General features: G+C 45.1%; 1 protein-coding gene across 12 annotated transcripts in view; it reads right to left on the bottom strand.

The window, feature by feature from the left end:
* Window positions 1-21,746, bottom strand: part of fnbp1b (formin binding protein 1b) — a gene marked incomplete at its 3' end in the record, with an annotated part of 128,583 nt that overhangs the window by 94,129 nt on the left and 12,708 nt on the right. For 2 of the 12 annotated variants that reach the window (XM_079524166.1, XM_079524168.1), the window contains exon 1: window positions 2,000-2,251. The exons of the other annotated variants lie outside the window; for them this stretch is intronic. In XM_079524166.1, the coding sequence (XP_079380292.1) occupies window positions 2,000-2,020 (21 nt within the window). In that variant the 5' untranslated portion in view covers window positions 2,021-2,251. Of the gene's footprint in view, window positions 1-1,999; window positions 2,252-21,746 lie in introns of those variants that run through there. 12 annotated transcript variants of the gene reach the window in all.

The following is a 21,746-nucleotide window of genomic DNA, read 5'->3' as shown; positions in this document are numbered from 1 at the left end:
ACCATTATCGAATATAATAAGCAGCCATCTAATTTAGAAAACCTCTAAAACAAAAAGCCTAGTTTGTTTTAAGCTAAACTCACCACAGCGCAAATAGGCCATCATTACACGTGACGTTACCATCGGTGGTGATACCAAAGGAACATTTTCTTACACGTCCACACAGCGACATACTGTAAGACACTTATCATACAAATCACCTCCAAGCCACAGCTAGGAAAACATAAAAATGAAACACAGCTATGATGATATGCGAGCTATGATATAATTGAATATGACCTTGGTTTGGCTCCAACAGTCCCCCATCTTCGCTACTAACATTTCTTTGTGAACCCGCCGGGTTCCAACGACTCCTCCTGGTACAACGGTCCGTCCCGTCTGAGCCCAGTCAGAAGGAACAATAGGTGGTGCATAAGCCTGCACTATTCCTGCACACTACCACTAACTAAGCCCATCTGTACACCTTTATACACCCATTTCTGACACTGCACTGACTGAGACACATGCAGGAAGTGGTTGTCGAAAGGGAAAGTTTAAAAAAAACACTGCTGCTCAACAAGTCCATGTATCATCATGCCACAATGAGCATATTGTTTGGCTATTCTGGCTACAAGGATCATACAACTACAGTAAGTACAGTACTACGTATCAGTTGTTTCATCCATAGTCTCAGCAAGTAGGGATGCTCCGATCAGGTCTTTTGGGGCCGATCCCCGATCACCGATTGTTTTTCTCATGATCGGCCGATACCGATATGGCCGATACCGATCTTGTGCGTAAGAGGCAAATTTGAATATTTCCAAAATTATTATAATTATGTAAAAACCCACATCAAAACTGTTCTTGTGTGTGGAGGTCACAAAAATGCTAAATTATATTACACTATAGATCACCGATCGGAGTGAATATCGGCCGAAACGGCCGATCTCTGATCGGTTGCCGATTATCGGAGCATCTCTATCAGCAAGTGTTTCTCAATTATAAACAGAATCGGACTCAGGTCGGAAAGGGTCAAATGAGCACTGAGAAGACCCGTATAAGTGTCTATTTTAGTCCCCAGACCCTGCGTTGAGAACAAATGTTGGTCTCTTAGGCCACACTATGTTAAAGAGAAAATGATTACTAATGCAGTGAGTCCCGATTTGATGAACGGGGGGGTATTCCATTTATTATTATCATCATTATTCCACGTCATTACTCGGTCTCGATGAGCAATCATCATTCATCCATCTCTCAACGGAAGCAACTTTGGCAAGATGGAACGAAAACAATTAGTAAATATTTAATATTAACCCCTTTCACGATTGGCAATCCATTCTGGGCATTTCATTACTCACTATAAGCTTAGGTTTACAAAACGACTTAAAAAAGAGAAAGAGAGAGAAAACAAACTCCCGTGAATTCTCAAAAACAATAGCAGCTCACAATATTTCACATCGAGGCAGTTGTGAGGTTATAGTTCGGCGATGTCTGCTGTTCGTCGACCAAAGCAAATGATATAGGTATAACAAATAGACTGAACACACTCCTTAAGGCTTAAGCCTTCTCTGTTGTTTTGTTCTGTTGTTGTCTCCAAGTAGTATCTGTCTTCTTAAAGTGTGTGCCCATTGTTCCACCTACGTTTCAAACACAGTCAGCTCATTTTATTGCAGCATTTAGTTCATTAAACGCTGGGCAGCAGTCAGTCATTCCTGATTAATCATGACGGTCTCATCATGATATCAAATAAACCCCTGGCCACAAAGACACTGTACTGTATATAGGACACACAGACACCGACATGCACATAACAGTCCCCACACACACACACACACACACACACACACACACACACACACACACACACACACACACACACACACACACACACACACACACACACACACACACACACACACACACACACACACACACACACACACACACACACACACACACACACACACACACACACACACACACACACGTGCATTTCTCCACACAGACAAGTCAAGATTACCCGTTTCTGCAGGGGCACCATTGTGTCCGCTTTGTCTCACACGGTTATCCCAAAATCCCAAACGATTGTCCACCCTCTTCCCTTTCCAAAGAAGCAGGACGGACGGACGGACGGACGGACAGGCAAAGGCGTACAGCGGTTTAGGTTAGAAAGGGTATCCGCGGTGAGCCCATATCCTCTCTGTGTATCCGAAACGGAGCGAGGAGGGCTGTAAAGATTCCAAGGACCCCCCCGTTATAGATTAGGAACTTGGTTCCATGACCCCGTTCCCACACAAAGGCACAGCACCCACCCACCCACACACAAACACACACACACACACACACACCGCGGTTTGCCTGAGTGAGTAAGTAACCCCTGATTGTCGGGAAGCGGAGAGAATTCCAAGCAGGAAGCAAAAGCCGGGACCGCTACTCTCTCTCTCTCTCTCTCTCTCTCTCTCACACACACTGACTGCATCTGAGGTCAGGGGCAGCCCCAGAGCCTCCCACACCAGGCAGCGTTGGGAGATTAATGCTCCGTCAGGCATAAGGTGGAATAAAAGGGGGAGAAGAGACCGGAGGTACAACAAAAGGGAGTACCGCGCAAAGAATAGAAGAGGAGGGATTATGGGAGGAGATTAAATTGACGGGACACTTTTTTTTTTGTCGGTGAAGCATTAGCCCACATTGCTGGATAAATATAACACACACAACCATCCTGTGTGGCGAGTGAGATTTCCATATTCACCTATAGTTTCAAAAGGAATAGTCCGGCCCAAAATATGACTTATTTTCGATCAATCACACACCCCGTGAATGAATTCATGGAGCTTTGCACACAAATGTAAAGTGCATTATAAATAAAAATCCATTATTATTAATATTATTGTTATTATACATGTTTTACCGCATTCCTGAGCCAATAGCTTGATGACCGGGTGGCTGCTCAGACTCTTTTGAGTCTCGTACCGGATAGACTCCGCCGGTCATCAAATTATTGTTAATATGCAGAAATATGCATCCGTTAAGCACTTGAACCTGACCCGACCCACACAGCCCTTACACCACCCCACATCAAACGGCCGCAGGGCAGAGTATAGCAGAACTCCACACAACCTCATCCCAGGAGTTTAGATTATTTTTCTGCTGCAAAGTGGCAAATTGTGTTCTTGGTAGAATGCTGCTGACGAGAAGAAGGAGCCTGTGTAGACTGTAGAGTGCGGCTTGCTCTTTACTCTGCGGCGCAGAAGAACGCTGACTCAGGTTTTATTTATCCGTCTCATGGCTCATCATATTTGTACGATATGCCTTACAACTCAAGAACAGACTGTGACTGCGGGTTACAAATCACCCGTGCTGCGGGTTACAAATCACCCGTGCTGCGGGTTACAAATCACCCGTGCTGCGGGTTACAAATCACCCGTGCTGCGGGTTACAAATCACCCGTGCTGCAGGTTACAAATCACCCGTGCTGCGGGTTACAAATCACCCGTGCTGCGGGTTACAAATCACCCGTGCTGCAGGTTACAAATCACCCGTGCTGCGGGTTACAAATCACCCGTGCTGCAGGTTACAAATCACCCGTGCTGCGGGTTACAAATCACCCGTGCTGCAGGTTACAAATCACCCGTGCTGCGGGTTACAAATCACCCGTGCTGCAGGTTACAAATGACCCGTGCTGCGGGTTACAAATCACCCGTGCTGCAGGTTACAAATCACCCGTGCTGCAGGTTACAAATCACCCGTGCTGCAGGTTACAAATCACCCGTGCTGCAGGTTACAAATCACCCGTGCTGCGGGTTACAAATCACCCGTGCTGCGGGTTACAAATCACTCGTGGCTTCCTGTGAGGTTAGGGTTAGGTTAGGGATAGTGTTAATAATGTTCGGACTAACGGGAGGTCAGTCCAATACCACGCTATACCTGTGGGTCGACCTGTGCATCACTAGTGCGTATATACATGTATTTGCAGCGGAGGTTTTTAATGTGGGGGTTCTGGGGATACCCAGGGGTCCTTGATGGGGATCCAGACGGGGTTGTGAGCTTGTAGATCTGCTGTTTTCACTGGTTTGGGGGTCCCGCCTGGCCAAATTTATTTTTTGCAGAGATTTACTGGAATACAGCATATTATCTTTGTCCATATAACCTCCACTACATACAGCACTGATAATGTATGGCGATGGCGTCTGCTTTTTGAACAAACTAATCATTGTGCGTGAGACAGAAGATGGGGGGCGTGGCGTGGGAGAAATGCCCGCTCCGCTGAAAGGGAAAATTCACCGGCAACGATGCAAGCCCTCGAGTGCAAGAGAAAAGTGGCCATTAATCAATTATTAACCATTGTGAGGAAAATATCAAGAAAGCCACAGAGAGAGAGAACTACAGAATACACATGGGATACTGTTGAGTATAGCAACACATCACAAACTATAGCCTGTGTATATTTTGTCTTATAATATATGGATTTAGGGCAGTGGTTTTCAACCTTTTGCATATCAAGGTCCATTATTTATTTGGCAGATTTGAGCCACGGACCACCATTGAGATTTAGCCTCTCAGATCCAAAACTAAACAATATTTTTGATTTAGCCTCATGCTACCTTCTATGCATGAGGAGTCCAAGCTGCTTCTTTTCACCTGACAGGGGGGGGGGGGAGTTTCCCCGGCCGGACGTAGCGCGTGGACGGAACACGTTATTCCGACCAGTTCCTTCCCCCTCCATCAGGTGCCCCGGCTGGCCAAGGGGAGGCGGTATAGAGACCAGGATTACTGCATGTTTTTTGTGAATCCCCCCCACCCCCTTTTCCCCTCACTGTATATGTTTCTTTTCCCTTTTTACCTCCTTTATGATGAATTCCTGTTCTGTTCTTTGACTATTATAGAAGTGTCTATTTGTACGTCTCTAAATGTTTTGATGAATTGAACAAGGTGGACCCTCTTGTAAACAAGTGTAATGCTTAATTGGGTCGTCCACTCACAGTTAACAGTCTTTGTATTGAGTTTGTGCTTGAAATGTACGGTAATTCTGCAAACTGTTAATAAATATTTCAATCAATCAATCAATCAATCAGGGTACCTCAGGTTTGTTGCTGTAATTTAAATACACTTATTGCAATCGCGTTGTACTCTGTACGGTTCTGAATGATTCCTAGTACGAATGAATCATTGTGTGACTCATGCTTTGTAGATAAACCATTGGAAGTAGTATAGTGGCACAGCTCTTCTCTAACACTGAGGATAACAACATCTGCTTCATGCTCAAAACACCCACAGGATTCTCACTTAACCCCTTAAATGAAAAGTGAGGGGAAGCATCTGTGTCATTTTAGAATTTAGCTACTGGCCCGGGCCGGCCTATAGTGGTCCGGGCCGGCCTATAGTGGCCCGGGCCGGCCTATAGTGGTCCGGGCCGGCCTATAGTGGTCCGGGCACCTCGGCTGCCAATTCGACTCCCGTCTGCATGTATTTTATTGAGACATCTTGAAAGTGTCTTTTTGAACTGCAGATCTGCAGATCCTTCTCTTCTGGGGGGGGTCCAGACTCCCTAGCTGGTCACAAAACATTTTCAGATGGGGGGGCCCTTGACAAGACGTTTGAGAAGCACTGATTTAGAAAGCATTTGTAAACTCGGGTCTTAAAAGGAGATCCATAGCAGGTAGTGGTACTAAATATATCGTTGGCGACTGTCGGGCAGAAACCTTATATCCCTGTTGTAACTTTTAATGTGTTTTGTTTGTAAATGATGAATGCTCTTGTATACTTTGTCGCACATTAGCAAACGTATCAAAAAATAGCAGATCTTCAAGCTCACAACGCTTGGCATCGGGACATGTCGTGAGCTTGTAGATCGGCTATTTTCACTATTTTATAGAAACATTTTGAAAGTGAACGTGGAAAGTGAAAGCGCCTTTGATAAAAGCACTATATAAATGCACCATAATACCATTTACATTTAACCAATAGAAAAGTATGAGCTTACGTGACTAAATAATAACCACATTGGCTTCATTGTAACACAGGTTCTTACTATTATGTTTCCATTTACTGGCGGTTTTGGACATACAAGGTTTCCACTCGACAGCCAGGATACGCGCAGGATACACATACTGTACAAACCAAAACAAGCAAACACAACTCCTGCTTGTTTAAGGATCAACCCACTGGCCTCTCACCCTTTCCAACTGGTCACAGAGATTACAGAGAGTTTTTCCTTTTTTTTTTAATGCACGTGCATAGTGCCAGTTAATCTCAACTAATGCGCATTATTTGACCTCCTATTGCCAATCCGATTTCTTGATTGAAATAGCAGATCAAGTACTGTATATGGGGATGAAAATCAATAGGAGCGTTTTGAGGGCCCTACGATTACTTTTATAACTACAGACAGTATAATCCCCACTGTAAATTTATCCCATTTACTACGTGAATGCATCTGTGTCACCTTTGAACCACTTTAACCATTATGTTAAAACTTTGGCTGTTGAAAAATAGCAGATCTACAAGCTCGTAGCGCAGCACTAGGTCGGGCCGATGCACCGGCCCGACCGCGATGCACCGGCCCGATGCACCGGCCCGATGCACCGGCCCGACCGCGATGCACCGGCCCGATGCACCGGCCCGATGCACCGGCCCGATGCACCGGCCCGATGCACCGGCCCGACCGCGATGCACCGGCCCGATGCACCGGCCCGATGCACCGGCCCGATGCACCGGCCCGATGCACCGGCCCGACCGCGATGCACCGGCCCGATGCACCGGCCCGATGCACCGGCCCGATGCACCGGCCCGATGCACCGGCCCGACCGCGATGCACCGGCCCGATGCACCGGCCCGATGCACCGGCCCGACCGCGATGCACCGGCCCGATGCACCGGCCCGATGCACCGGCCCGACCGCGATGCACCGGCCCGATGCACCGGCCCGATGCACCGGCCCGACCGCGATGCACCGGCCCGATGCACCGGCCCGATGCACCGGCCCGATGCACCGGCCCGATGCACCGGCCCGACCGCGATGCACCGGCCCGATGCACCGGCCCGACCGCGATGCACCGGCCCGAAAATATAGTGTAGTAGAGTAGTAGTAACTAAAGTACAACATTTGGGGTGCCCGCTGGCCAAGTGGTGCATGCCACATGTAGGCTTGGCCCGCGTCGCGTGTTCGAGTCCCGTTCATGATGACCTTTGCTGCGTGTCTCTCCCCTTCTCTCTCTCTCCCTCTTTCCCGTCTATCTTCACTTGATACTATCAATAAAGGCAGAAAAGCCTAAAACAAATCTTTAAAAAAAGAAAAAAGTACATTATTTGGGTCTGAGATGCCTTAAGCAAGACACTTAACCCCATCGGCAAAGAGATTACTTACACCCAATGATCCCCGCACACCCCTCTGTGAAAAGCTAGGGGTGTGGGTGAAGCTGAAAACTGAATTCCCCCACGTGCGATGAAATAGGTCTAACTATTATTATTATTATAACAAGGTACAGTATTGGCGGGATTCCCCTATTATTATTTACAATGGACATGCAGAGGTTCACACTATATCCACACATACCTTCCCCCCCCCAGGATCAAACCTGTAGGAATCGCCGGTTCAGCGACAAGGAAAGCAAGGACGCATTTCCCCCGATGCCCTCCCACTCATGAACACTGAAATATTCTGTTGGGAAGCACCGGCGCTGCATGGGAACAGAACACAGGCCTGTGCGCTGCTGGTGGGCGCGTGTTTGACCTCCATGTTACCAAAACGCCCCCTTGCTTCTCATTCTTCAATTTGACATCCAATTCGGCCATCGACTCAGATTAATTGGCTCTGTATTAGGGATGCCAGAAAGTGACCATCAGCCAAATCGAATAACAGCTCTGCCGATTAATAATCGATTAATTGAACCCCCCCCCCCATTATCAATATCAGATACAACTTTTAAGATTTTATATTATGCACATGCCATGGTCACACAACCATTATATGTTGTGTGCATGCTTTGATGGTTACAGTTTTATAATCAGTTTTGATGAGCTGGTATGAAGTACTTGATATAAACAGAAAACGTTCAGTTCACTAGTCTACACTCTACTCTACAACTGCCTTCATTTCATCTGATTGTCTGCCTGGCAGGCACTTAACAAGCAATCGTTAACTGTGTCTGTTAGAGAGAGGGGCAGAGAAGAGTGGCTTTGCTCAACTTGATTTATTCTCCACTCTGATGAAGGTACATGTTTGATATATCATGCAGCCTTACTTATTAGCCTATATTTTGGCTATTTTTTTCGATTTTCGATTATGAAATATTAAAATCGATTTCGGAGACTCCGGCGATTAATCGGAAAATCGATTAATCGGCGGCATCTCTACTCTGTATGCACATGGGTTCACACAATAACTCTAACTACTTCCGGGGCCACTTCCCTACTTCCCTCAGGTGTTACTGATGATACAAATGAAGGCTCTGTTCCATTTAGTGTACAGTGGTTCTCAAACGTTTTAATTTCAAGGACCCCCATAACTCTTAAGAGTGTACAAATGCAACCAAATGGACCCGTAAGTGACTATTGGGTTCCATTTGTACACTGTCAGAGTTACACACCCATTACAGGGCCATAATTTGGAAGCCACTCAAGGACACCTTGAGACCGCACTGGTGTAGCAGAGTGTTCCCAGTGAGCCAACATGCAAAATAGAGCAGCACCCTGACTTTGCTTGACCAGAATGGAACAGAGCCTTCATTAGTATCATCGGCAACACATGTGAAGAAAGTAGGGAAGGGGCCCCAAGTTCTTTCCAAAATGGCGTGTGTATACTAGAGCCCCCCCCCCCCCCCCCCCCCGACTATTAATTTCAGTGGAAGTTGCTCAGTGGCGTTTTGAAGCACCCGGAAGAACTGTCTACTTCCAATTTGGACACCAAAATGTGGTCCCACCTCTTACCACTAGGGCCCAGTGCTTCAACGTTGGAGAGCCTCACACTGGGGGCTTGACTATAGAGCCCATATGAGCTTCCAGCACCAATCACACCTTAACATCCACGTTGAAGGATTGACTGCAGATTCGAAGCAGCTGATTCAACAGCGCAGTTCTGACAACATCATCGTGTCTGGTGACACTGCATGTGTCTGCCATGTCTGTTAGATGGACTTTCCAGCTCCTCACCTGCATGTCTATTTGCACACTGCTCACAAAGAGCTATCTTTTGAATAGCCAACATATAATTGGATAAAGTGGTTAGAATGATTGTGATGCTACGTCGTCGTCAAACTACTTGTGCTGGGGACCCCCTGGAACCCCCCCCAGGACCCCTGGGCTTCGACTTTGAGAACCAATGCAATAGATATAAGACAGAACCTTACTGATCCCATTGGGGGAAATACAGGCAGTAAGAAATAAGTATCACAGTCCGCTGTTATGAAAAACAACAAGACAAGACAGATACAGAAACTAGACAATGTGCAGGAAGAGAACATGAACTGCGTAATAACACACCTGTAAAAGTCACGACATGATGCATGAGGACTGCACTGCATGGCCTTGAGCAAACACACGTCAAGGCCACCTCTCATTAGGAAATGAAAGGCAACAACAAACGTTATAATGGAACAAACCAACAGCACCCAGACGTGTGGACTGTTTAACGGAGTTCTTGTTGGGTGACGGACTCAAAGACTTCCTTGCTAAGTGCCTCCTTTTTTCTGAAATGGTGGGTTGTAATAAGCGACGAGCTGATAGCTGAACAACACACTTCAAAGCAGCAGCATCGCCAGACGCATGACATCACAGGAATGTTTATTGTAGCCCTCAAAGAACAGGCATGATCATCCTAAGATGGTCTTTGCTGTATTACAGCCACCATTACAGTATACCTAGTCTGCACAAGTCACTTGACAGTAAAATACGTTTATTTCTCTTTTTTTTCATGGCTGGTTCAGGGGAATGAATAGGAAAACGGCGATGCTGTTACGTATTTCTACAACGTAAACATTGTTGTACAATGAATATGCAAAATAGCCAATCTACAAGCCCATATGGGATCGCAGTGTGACGTGTTGTGAACTACTGTGTGCAATTTTTGCACATTTTGTACAATCTGTAATTCTATATATCTTTTTTTAAATAGGGACAAAATAGGTACAATGCAGACTTTGCATGCAACACGCAACAATACGTGCACACTGAACACTGCACATGCGGTATACCGTGATAATAAGGGATGCTGCCAGAAACATGGATCATACATATAGTCTGAAAGTGATAGTCTTCCGAAACAAAAGCAAAAGAAGGCTTAAGATTATCCCTCTGACAGGAAAGCTGTCCAGAAGAGAAGAGGAGAGGAGAGGAGAGCAGATGCCAGAGAGGTGGTTTGAAAGTATAGCCACACACAGCAGGCCTGAGCAGATGTTCCAACTGGCTGCTGGAGGGAGTGAGGACAATGGCTGTCAAACTACACGCACGGACTATGGAGGCTATTGTCTGAGTCACTCCTTTTCTTTTCTTTTGTCCACTTGACCGCATGAAACCCATCGTCACATTCGGCAGATGTTTGCTGAAAGTATAGCCGATCCACAAGTGGGCACAACTTAAGTATAGACCCCCCCCCCCCCTCCCCCCTGGGGAATATAGGGTTTAAGTGGTTAAGAATGTGGCCTCCACATGTTCACTCAAATATGTTTGGGGCATATATTTATTATAAGTATCATTTTTTGATGCCAATACTTTTGTACTTTGACTAAAGCACGTAGCCCTGGATAGAGTTCTTAATAGGCCTGAAGGCCTTGCCCTAACTGGGCCCTACTGGGACGGCTCAAGGCTTGGCCCCGACCTGAACAATTACCATACCTTTAGGCCCTGAAAACCCGAAAAAGTGTCAATATGCGCTTAATGTCCTCAAAGTCACGCGTCCAAAAAGCTTTGAACTGAACAGATGAAACCTTCCGTTCCGGAGATAATGGCCAGTTTCGCCGATTTTCGATCGCCGATTTTCGATTGAGTGTTGGCCATTGTCGCCCGTTTTTCTTTAATACCACGGTCTAGGAAGGTGGGACGGCGACAAATCCAACACATCCACATCCATTTGTCAGCCTTACCCCCCCCCCCCCAAAAAAAACATTATTTTTTGGGGGTAGTAGATTTTGTTTTGTTTTTTCACGGAACACAAAAGGCTCGGCCTCGCCCGACTAACTAGCATACATTTTGGACCAGGCCAGGCCCAAAAAACGTTGGGACGGGTATGGTCCGGTTCGGGCAGAATTTGAGAACTCTAGCCCCTGGAACAAACCGTTCCCGAGCCAAGAAGCAGCTTTATAGAATTCTCTCCCGAATCCTCTGAATCCAAATATAATGCATGGAATGCTGATCTACAAGAGGAATTGACATTGGAAGAGTGGAGCACAGCCTGTATGGAGGCTCAATCCCAGACGGGTAACACTCGGTTAAAACTATTGCAATATAATTGGCTGATGAGGGTGTATATCACTCCAGAGAAATTAAATACATTTAGTGTAGATATTCCAGATACTTGTTGTATCAGATGTGGTAAAGACAAAGGTACACTTTTCCATTGTCTGTGGGCATGCCCAAGAGTGAAAGAATTCTGGGAAGAAGTAAGGAGGGAGATTCAGAAGATATTGTTGATAAATATTGAGCTTGACCCGAAACTGTTTCTATTAGGTCTTTACCCACCTGGCCATAAGATTCAGAGTAGCGAACAAAGATTTCTAGATTTATGTTTACTACAAGCCAAAAGGGCTATAGCTTTATCGTGGAAAAAGATAGGCAAACCCAGTATTGCTCAGTGGTTTAGGGAGCTGTCATTGTGTCTTCCTCTGGAAAGAATCACTTAAACTTTGAAAAATAAACAAAAGATGTTTGATAAGATATGGGGACGGTTTATCCAATATATTACGGTTAATGATTTATCTTATTTAATGGTGGAAACTGAAAATGTCTAATTGTATTCTCTGCAGCTATTTGGTCTTGTGGCCATAAGGACTCTGTTGTTGTTACCAGTCTAAGTGCCCTTATTTTAATATACTGTATTTATATGTATGTACTGTATGTTTGTTTTGCTTTTTGTTTTGTTTTTTGTTTTGTTTTTTAAGTAATTGTATTGTCTGATGTATTATGTATTGTCTGTTTGTACAAAAAAAAAATGCAATGAATATATTGTTAAAAAAAAGAAAGAAGCAGCTTTATGTACAAGAACACCCCCTGGACGTGAGGCTAGTATGTCATATGATGTACCCCCCTTGCATGTAGTCTGTAACAGGGACTTACCCCCAGTGCAACCCTTGATGCTGAGTGAGTGCCAAGCACGGAGCCGGGGGGCATTGGCACCATATTTATAGTCTTTGGTATGACTCTTTGGTATGACTCAACCCCCGGCCTCCCAGTCTCACCGAGTCTGTTAATAAAAATGCTCTTCTTAATTGCACACGGAATTAGAAGAAAGTGAAAGAAAATGCATGAATCAACTGGACTTAAAACTACTACTCCATAAACAGCGTGGTTGAGCAAATGAGCAAATGTCTATCCCCTGCGGTTGTTCTCTTAGCAACCATTTCATTCCTCTCCCTCGCTTTCGCTCACTGACCAGCTAGCACAACCAGGTGATAGGCATTTGCTCAATTACTGACTGTACAGTACAGTTTTGAGGTACTTTTACTATATACTTTTTTTAGTATATGATGTCCAGGCAACTCTTGTACTTTTTACTCCATTGGAGGATAATTAATTATCACTAAACAATACATTAACCAATTAAGCCCTATTTTCTACAAGTCTATTGAAATATAGCCGATCTACAAGCTCACAATGGCTCGCATCGCGATGCGTTTCACGATGTTGACACATTTTCTGCACAATGCCTACTTTTACTTTTGGTACTTCAAGTATATATTTTGATGCCTTTTGATACATTTTGTAAATGCAATAATGCATGAATACAGAACTTCAACATATCGCTACTTAAATTCAAGTAAAGAAATGCGAGTATACTTCCTCCACCAGTGCTGTGTCCCTCAATGACCAGAACATAAGAGAGGAGTCGGAGAAGAGCGAACTAAAGCCGCGAGTAGGTCAATGCATTTCTTCAGCGTGCCTCACAGAAGTGGGCGTCCGACCACAAGGACAAATATTTAGGGGTGGGGGGGGGGGGAGATGCCGAACCTTCTTTTGGACACACACAAGTCTTTGTCCGACAACGTTGGTGCAGAACAATGCTTCCACAGGCCCCCTCTGTAGCGGTCCTCCACGTGCCAGAGAGCATGCACTCATGCAGTCCCAGGAAAATGGACAGTAAACAAATGGACAGTGGACACCACAGACACACACGCGCACACACACACACACACACACACACACACACACACACACACACACACACACACACACACACACACACACACACACACACACACACACACACACACACACACACACACACACACACACACACACACACACACACACACACACACACACACACACGCACGCTAGGGCGGGGTGGGCGATATGGAAAGATATTATATCACAATATCACGATCCACGATGTTATCACGATTCTTTTTTCATGTTGGTTTTTATGTTTATTTTTCACAACCACCTACAAGGCAATAAAAACTAAAAGAAAAAGGAGTATGGACCATTTTAGACCAATATTAGCACCCTGGACGAAAACGTTGTTCTACAGAAGGCACGCACGCACGCACGCACGCACGCACGCACGCACGCACGCACGCACATATTGAGCAGCATACTGTAGCGCTGAACCAGTGAGTCTCCCACAAACATTTCACTTTGTGCCGTAAAAAGTCAAAGAAGACTTAAATGCCCATTAAACCCCCTGCGTCTAAATCACCGTTACCTCGGATTACTCAGAGAGGCCCCAAGCCGTCCCTTTCTCCAGTGTTTGTTCCAGTTTGAGTCAAGTCCGCAAACTAAGATACTCTGTAAAATGTGTCACAAATGCGTCACAATCAAAGCATGTGGTCCCGGACGTCGTCTGCAGATGATTCAGCTGCTAGCATATGATTTTGGGTTATCGGTTTATTCTGGATTAAGCTTACATAATAATATATTATTGTGATGTATTGTTCAATGTTGCTAAATAAAAGAGTTATGGGGATGAGGCTCACCTATAGAAAAAAATAATTGTATTCACCAGCTTACGATACGATGGCATGATATCAACGTTTGGATCATATTTGAGATGATGAGAAGATAAACCTGTGCCCGGCTAACAGTCGTGTTACAGTCGTGGAAGGTACACCAAAGTTTTTCAACCTTTTTCATATCAAGGCCCATTATTTATTCAGCATTTGATGACATTTAGCCACTCAGATCCAAAACTAAACAATATTTTGTTATCGTTGAATAAGATTTTGGACACAATGCCATGCTGTAACAGGCAAACAAAAGAAATCTACATTCTAGCTTCTAGCTTTTTCAGAAAACTGTCAGGATGTAGAAGACATTTTTAGAATCTGATCTCAGGTCAAAATGGGTTAGATCTAATAAGTTGTCCATTTGGTTACCACCTCTCCATCATTTCTCTGCAGGGGACCGCCTGGAACCTCCTCAAGGACCACTGGTGGTCCCCGGAACCACTGGTTGAAAACCACTGGTATAGACTATAGGCCACCATGCCTCCCCTGACACCTGGAGTCAGTGAATTGAATTGAGTCACCAGCTGCTTGTTGTCAACATGACAACGAGGCGTTGCACTCGTACAGTATATATACAGTACAGCTTTACCATGTTATGCAGAGCTTAGCATTTTGTGCAGCGGTTTTTCACGCTATCTCTCCCCCTCCCAGTTCCTCCCTCCCCTAGCCCTGCCGAACAACAGTCAGTGTTGCTTGTGCGGCAACAAGGACACAACAATCCCCTGCTGGCTTCTCTTCTCTTCTCTTCCCACCCACACCACACACACACACACCAGCTGGCAAACCGTGTTTGTTGGAGCTCCCTCCCTGTCAGGCCAGAGGCACCGCTTGCCAGGAATGGAGCCCATGCACTGGGGGAGCTAGCCAGTCTGAGCACTGGCGGTGCCAAGTTTGATTCTTAACTCCCAGATATTGTGTTTAGTCAATGTTGCAATTTTTGGTTTCGACCGTGCAGCCCCAGTGGGAGCTGGGAAGGCATGTCCCAACTGTCACACACTCAATAAACACTATCCTCAGTCCCTCCCACACTCGCTTTCACTACAGCCCAGAGACATTGAGAGAGAGAGTTACAACACTCCCATATAGGCTTCTGTTGTAAACAAAGCATAATGTATTGACAAAGTCAACTTGCAAAAGTAGCACTTTGCCATCAGTATCTCTTGCCATCCTATAGTTCCAAACACTACTGTATACAGTAGTTCCAAACACTACTGTATAGTTCCAAACTCTATACGGTATAGTTCCAAGTCTCACGTGGCCAGACCGTTGCCTCCCACAATTTCCAAATGCTTTCGGTCATACATAGTCTGGCTGCTTGAGACTCTTCCTATCTGAAGATTCTGAACCCATGAAGATCTGCAGAGGCCGATTCTACGAATGCCTTATAATCAGTTCTCAAACCTGTTTCGTGCCAAGGACGGTGAAGGACCCCCAAATGTTTATATATATGGCTACGGACCCCTATCTTTTCCCGGACTGAACAGGTTAATGGCTCTGGAGTTGTACTCCCTTGCACACACACAAAATACCTAAAATGGCAATGGCTATAAAAAAATTAAATAAAAAAATGTTTGTTCAGGAAGGGCGATAATTTCAAGACATCTGTGAGTCATCCTGTATAAACACTGGATATTGGAGTAGCACTAGCAGAGTGATTTTTTTTAATTTTATGGTCAAGACTTGTTTACAAGTCAGATCGACAGGTCGGTCTGGTTTCCTGTGTGAACTGAAAGAGCAGCGATGCAAAGCAGGTGCCGATAAATCTCCACGACACGCCAAACTAAACAACAGGGATTAGAGAGTCACATACAAAATGTTTCTCAATTTATAATTATATAAAGTCTTATATAAGTGAGGCAGACCGCAGAACAATTAGCCCCACAGCTCTCTGTCAACACACACACACACACCAACGGACGGACGGACGGACCGACCGACCCACAGGGGGAGGGGGGTGCAATCCCCTGTTCCTTCTGGCCCTGTGTGTCGAAGTGTCCTTGAGCAAGACACCGAAACCCTAACTGCTACCAATGGTGGCTTCCTCCACCACAGCCAGTGTCTGAATTCATGTACGTTGTAAAGTGCATTGGAGAAAGGCGCTAAATTAAATGAAATATAAATGCACCATTTACAATTCACACATGCATGCACCCATGCACACACGCACTCTCACGTGCTCACATGCACACGCTCATGTGCACACACACACACACACACACACACACACACACACACACACACACACACACACACACACACACATTCTTGTTGTGCCATATGAATTGCAGTTTGGGGCCAGCGTGTGCATGACCTTAATGTGCACTTGTTTGTATGCCATGGCATGCGGCTATTTATAGAAAACCCACCACAGCTGCTCAGAAATGTGCGTGTTGGCGTCTACAGACACATGTAGCATTCTGCAGTTCACATGCACCACCACCAGCATGTACAGTACAGTACAGTACATGCATTTTCTATAGCCGTATTTTCTCAATGAAAGAAATCATAACATTAATAACAGTTGCCTATTTCGACGCTCACTATAGTGTGACGGCAGCTCGTCTTAACCCATTCTGGACGGGAAGCATTCTGGTGTTTTAAGCATTATGTTATACTTTAGCTATTGCAAAATAGCAGATCTACAAGCTCTACAACCTACAAGCTATTTTTGAAGATTTGCGAAAATGTGGCACAAATCTTTGAATATTATGTTCTTTCAGAGCGGACGTTTTTAACTCAAATCTTTGCTTCTGGGGGGTCCCTGGAACAACATATTTTCAGATGAGAGTCTGTGGCAAATTACATATATTTTGGGGGGTCCTTGACATGAAAATGTTTGAGAACCACTGACATAGAAACATAGGTCTTTTAACTAGCCGATCTGCAAGCTCACGCAAGCGCGTCGATCTGCTATTTTCAACAACATGGCGCACGGCTATAAATCACCCGTACATTGTTCACACTCACAGAGGTTGAGCAACAGGAAACTGGTATTGAGTCACAGTAACTGGAAGAAGGCTGGTCGACTCATTCATGACATTGAAGGCCTGCCCTTTGCCCTATTCTGAGTTTCAGGATTCTGCTGGTTAGGACTTTTTATTGAACCGAGACGTACTACTACTAAGACATGTTTTACTTAACCCATTCTGGACGGGAACCCCTTTGGTGTAGCTATTGAAAAATAGCAGATCTACAAGCTCATAGCGCGCCACCGAGTGGCGCGCTACGAGCTTGTAGGTCTGCTATTTTTTGAAAAATCGTAAAAATGCGGCACAAATCTTTGAATATATATTCTTTCAGAGCGAACGTTTTTTTTATTTCGACGTCAGGCCTAAATGGTTTAAGTAAAAGTAGCAATACCGCAATATAGAAGTACTCGGTTACAAGTGAAAGGCCTCTGTTCCAAATGTTACTTTACAACACCACTACCACTGACAGTAACTGATCTCAGGCTATGTTGCAGCAGCTTTTCATTTAGTCAGCCCATGGCAGTACACCGTTGTTGAGCACTGTTGACATTATCGATTATCACACACACACACACACACGCACGCACAGTCGCACACGCAGTCACACACACACACACACACACACACACACACACACACACACACACGCAGTCGCACACACACGTGATTTTCTTTTTTACTGAAAATTGGAAATACTACAGTAAAGTTAAAAATAGCTCAAAGTTATAAATACAGTACAGTACAGTACAGTACAGTACAGTACAGTACAGTACTTTACACCACTGATAACATATTAATCCTAAAATGAGGGCTACTACGGTATACTCCTTATTTGTCCAATTACAGCAGTGCTGTTCAACCTGTGGGGTGGGGGGGGTGAGGTGGGGGAAACCCCTTTTTTAAACAAAGAATAAAATAAAAGAACGTGTCCACTTACAGCAGTGACCATCTTCATATGCAGGGCCGAGTGCATGTATTCCTCAGCTCCAGCAAGCTGGTGCTCATCTTTATCACCCGGCTCTGGCTGTGGTCTCACAGAGGAGCGAATGCTCTCCAGGAAAACATAAAACTCGCTTCGTCTACTCAACATGGTCACAGTAGTCCTCATGAGACAATTGGGAAAGCCCAAGAAGTTATTCAATTCCAGAAGATTCGGAAGTTGTCTTGATCGAGAAATAGAAATAAAAGTGTCCAGCTTGGGTTTAGAAAAATAACGTAATCCATGCAGGGCATTCAAACGGAACCTCAGTAATGCCTTATAAACTCAAACACACATTCAACTCCAGCCCACACATTTTGCTTCTCAACTCACACATTCAATTCACGGAGATCGATTGACAAACAAAAAGGAACACAAATTGAATTTCGAAAGACAAATCGGTCATCAACCTTCGGTACTAGCAACTCTCCTGTTTGAAACATGTCCTGCAAGCTTGCATGCCTCAGTCTGATAATGCCATTAATCTGATTACACTGCGATTAGAACTCTTACCCCACTAACTAGCCCTACCACCCAATACAACACCTCTGTTTCTCCAAGGATTACACTCCATTCTGGTCCAGCAAGCACACACATTACCCATTGTTCTGCCCGAGGTTGTTTTTGTTCTTTTAAGAAGATAATGCTCTTTAATTCTTATGTAACACATGCTCTGGAATTATGGAGAACGTTGGGTTAACGTTTCTGTGGCAGGAATCTAAAGTATCCTATGGTCCTATATGACAGTGGATCCCAAAGTGGGGTCCGGGGACCCCCAGGGGTCCTTGAAGGAGTTCCAGGGGGTCCCCAGCTAAATGATAGTTTGGAACCAAATGGACCCTTATGGGTCTGTAATAAGTGTATAAATGGAACCAAACGGGTCCATTTGGTTCCATTTGTACACTCAATTAAATGGGGGACCGTAGACTAATGCATGTCAAACTGGGGGTCCTTGAAATGAAACGGGTTGAGAATCACTGCTAGAGCCCTTAAAATCTCTCTCTTATGGGGGCTCCTGGCATATCTTTTCGAATGGGGGTCTGCGGGCTAATTAGTGTCAATTTTGGGGGTCCTTGACGTGAAAAAGTTTGGGAACCACTGCTATAATGATATACGGCATAATGAAGACCAATAACCCTATAGCAATGGTCATAACGTTGAAAATGAAGGTGCACATTTGGGGAAAAAAACAGCCAAAAAAAAAAAAAACAGCCAATCTACAAGCTTGCAACGCGTCCTGCTGCAACACGTTGTGAGCTTGTAGGTTGGGTAAATGGTAAATGGTGCATTTATATAGCGCCTTTATCCAAGGCGCTTTACATAGATTGTGCATTACATTCACCCATTCACACACACATTCATACACCGATTGCAGCGGAAGCCATACAAGGTACCAACCAGCACACCGGGAGCAATTTGGGGTTCAGTGTCTTGCCCAAGGACACTTCGACATGTAGACAGGAGGAGCCGGGATTCGAACCGCCGACCCATGGATCATTGGACGACCTGCTCTACCTCCTGAGCCACAGTCGCAGGGTAATGGCGAGGATATTTGATACAGAGGGACAAAAGGAGGATCGAGGGGACCCGATACCAGACCCTTGGGCATCCATGGGTCAAAGTACACATGGGTTTAAGCTGTTGAGAAACATGCTGGAAGACATGAAAAAGGACAGCTTGATCAACCGGTGAGCAAGGGACATTGAGACTAAACGCTTTGCTAGTACAGTAAACAGTATATACAGTAAGCCTCTTTGTATGCAGCCGGGGAAATGTAATCTTAATGCGTGGCTATGGATGACTGAAGACTAGGATGTGATGGTTGTCAGTGAAATGAATCCAGCCACATCAGCCCATTAGCACAGTTCCCGGGTGATTAGGCTTCATGTGGCTCAGCAATTATTAACCACTCGAACCCATAGCGTCCCCAATTCTGAGGCGAACGTTCGACAAAAATAGCAGCCACTTAAGCAGGCATGAGAGAGTGCAGGTGTTCAAATAGATGCTAGACAGGGGAGGACAAACGGCCCTCGGTCTAAGTGGACTATAGAGCAGTGATTCTCAACCTGTGGCTTTGTGCCGGGGCGAGCACTGCCGACAATGCGTTCACGGATCACATCAAACTACACAGACTAGGGGCGACTGTGGCTCAAGAGGTAGAGCAGGTCGTCCAATGATCCATGGGTCGGCGGTTCGAATCCCGGCTCCTCCTGTCTACATGTCGAAGTGTCCTTGGGCAAGACACTGTACCTTGCATGGCTTCCGCATGGCTTCCGCCGCAATCGGTGTATGGATGTGTGTGTTTGTGAATGGGTGAATGTAATGCACAATCTATGTAAAGCGCCTTGGATAAAGGCGCTTGTGGGAGGTTTCACTGGGGGGGGGGGTTCACTGGGGGGGGGGGCTGCTTAAAGAAAACATTTACGGCTTGGCTGTCAAATGACGTCACGTGTGAATTAAGCCACCAATAAATGGAAAAACAATTTGCGGCCTTAAAATAGGCAAGGTTCTTACTGGGTCTCATTATTGAACACAAATCACAATCAAAAAGTGCTCATTTAGTGCATCTACCAAACAACTCTTACTAATGGTTGCTCTTTGAAATACAGACACACATGATGGACTGTGTTCAGGCTATCTGTGGATTATGACTCTTTGCCAGCGAGTCATAGTGGACTTAATTTTCTTTTTCAGTTGCTGTTGGTAGTCATGCTGCCAGTTCCCACCTGATGTCATGTGGGAGTCCAGACTGCTCCAGACCATACTGAACGACCGCTAGCTTGCACAGTCTTCAGACTAGGACTCAAGTCTAGGACGTACAGGTCATGACGGGAGAGGAAGATCTCCCACCATGCAACAGCACACGCTACTGCTATTTGGTTTTCCCTTTGGTTGAACCTTCTTCCAGGAGAAGGGGAGGGGTGGGCGCTCAGATCGGTGAACCAATAGGATCCACCGCCTGTTTCAGACCGGCACCCGCCCCTCTGGACCAGAAATCATACAGGCTGGGCCAGGCTATACGTTTAAACTGATCCAGAGGAGTTCTGTGTATCATTATGCAAGCTCTTTTAGAAATGACTGAAACAATAAAAGCCCATTCCGCATGCCGCCACGCTTGAAGGCCTCAGAGACACAGCCAGGTAATGACCTCATCTGTGAGGAATGATCCAGTAGAGAGACAGAATACGGGAGAAATGGGACCAATCACAATGTGTTTTATGAAGCTATGGAATCACCTTGGAAACTAAACATCATGCAGCTAAATAAAGGTCATCTTTAAACATGCAGTTCACAGAGTGTAACAATTCTCTCCAGCAGAAATCCAAATGATCCATTTAAAAGATATTACAATAAATCTATTTTTGTCATTTAAGTTGCACATGCTCTCTTTTTCTGTTGATGTTAGTTAATTGCCAAAAGTGTTTAAATGAATGATGATAATGTAAAAGAAGAATTTACAAATCTTATTTAAAATTTATAAAATAAATATAATCTATTAGTTCGGTTAACTGTTGCACCTCTAGTATTAATTTTGACATGATAAAAGATAAAAGAACATCACAATTTGACTGTGATTTTGCTATTGCTTGTGAGAGAGCGTTTCTGATGACCGATAGGATTCCCCTGTAAACGAGCAGAGCTATCAAAGCCACTGCAACAACTTCCT

Source organism: Electrona antarctica (genome assembly GCF_951216825.1).
Source record: "Electrona antarctica genome assembly, chromosome: 16".
Classification (NCBI taxonomy): Eukaryota; Metazoa; Chordata; class Actinopteri; order Myctophiformes; family Myctophidae; genus Electrona; species Electrona antarctica.
Note: the sequence above shows the minus strand (reverse complement) of the source record. Positions and strands in the feature narration are given on the sequence as shown.